The sequence below is a fragment of the Apium graveolens genome, chromosome 4, assembly GCF_009905375.1.
Source record: "Apium graveolens cultivar Ventura chromosome 4, ASM990537v1, whole genome shotgun sequence".
In the NCBI taxonomy this organism is placed as follows: Eukaryota; Viridiplantae; Streptophyta; class Magnoliopsida; order Apiales; family Apiaceae; genus Apium; species Apium graveolens.
This window is the reverse complement of record NC_133650.1, coordinates 133,623,328-133,624,372: the sequence shown is the minus strand read 5'-3', so window position 1 is coordinate 133,624,372 and position 1,045 is coordinate 133,623,328. Positions and strand designations below refer to the sequence as shown.

Sequence of the window (1,045 nt, the reverse complement as noted above, 5' to 3'; positions counted from 1 at the left end):
ATGGAAGTAAATTTCCTCACATCAGGCAATGACAAATCGAGACATGGCCTCCTTTTAGAAGAAATATCTGAAAAAAGACCAATAACTCTTCAAGCCGCGTTTCAGATTATCGAACCGGATTACCGACTTCCAAGGCCAATGAAACCTGGCCGACCTCCAAGTTTCGGGTATTATGAGTATCATGAGGACACATGCCATACAACAGAACAATATTTCCAGTTGAGAAACCTCATTGAAAATAAGATTTGTCGAGGACAACTCGTCCATTATGTCAAGCACAATGATGTACATCGACAGGATCATAGAAATGATGACGATCGTGTCATCAATGTCATTTTTGGTGGCGTAGCGGCAGGAGGCCTCTCCAATAACTCCCGCAACAATTATGCAAGAGAAATGTTCAACATTAACCCGTCGGCCGTTAAGCATCTATGGACGAATCCTTCCCCAGTTATTTTCCTTTCCGAGGATGACTACCGTCCTGGCCTCCTCGAGGGTCACCAAGATGCCCTAATCATCACCACAAGGGTAGGTAATAAAACCGTCAAGAAAATTCTTGTTGACAATGGAAGTTCTATCGACATTCTATATCACCATACTTTTGCAAGAATGGATCTCGGTGATCGAAGGTTTGAAAATTCTCGCATCCCGTTATATGGTTTTACTGGTAACGAGGTCCACGTGGTAGGAAATTGTCGACATGCCGGTTCTTTTCGGCTCACCTCCACGCCAAATTTGGAAAATGGTGAAGTTTCATGTAATCAGCGCCTCCTTTAGCTTCAACGCCATTTTGAGTAGAACCATGATCGCCGCCCTACGGGCAATTACCTCCATTTTTCACCTCAAAATGGAATTCCCTACAGACTTTGGGATTAGAGAGATGACTAGCGATCAGGCAACAGCGAGGCAATGCTATCTCATCACAGTGTCACGAATAAGAGGGATGACGAACTAGAGGTTAACCAAGTCCTTGATGTCGACCCTAGAGAACTAGTTGACACACCCATGAGCAATTCATGCTCTCCAATCGAAGAAACCGAAGAAT

The 1,045-nt window shown here is 44.1% G+C and overlaps 1 protein-coding gene across 1 annotated transcript; it reads left to right on the top strand.

Annotated features, from left to right (window-relative positions):
- On the top strand, window positions 1-777 carry LOC141719007 (uncharacterized). Its single transcript, XM_074521384.1, has one exon. The coding sequence runs from the start codon at window positions 1-3 to the stop codon at window positions 775-777; it is 777 nt and encodes a 258-aa protein (XP_074377485.1).
- Window positions 778-1,045: the final 268 nt, after the last annotated feature.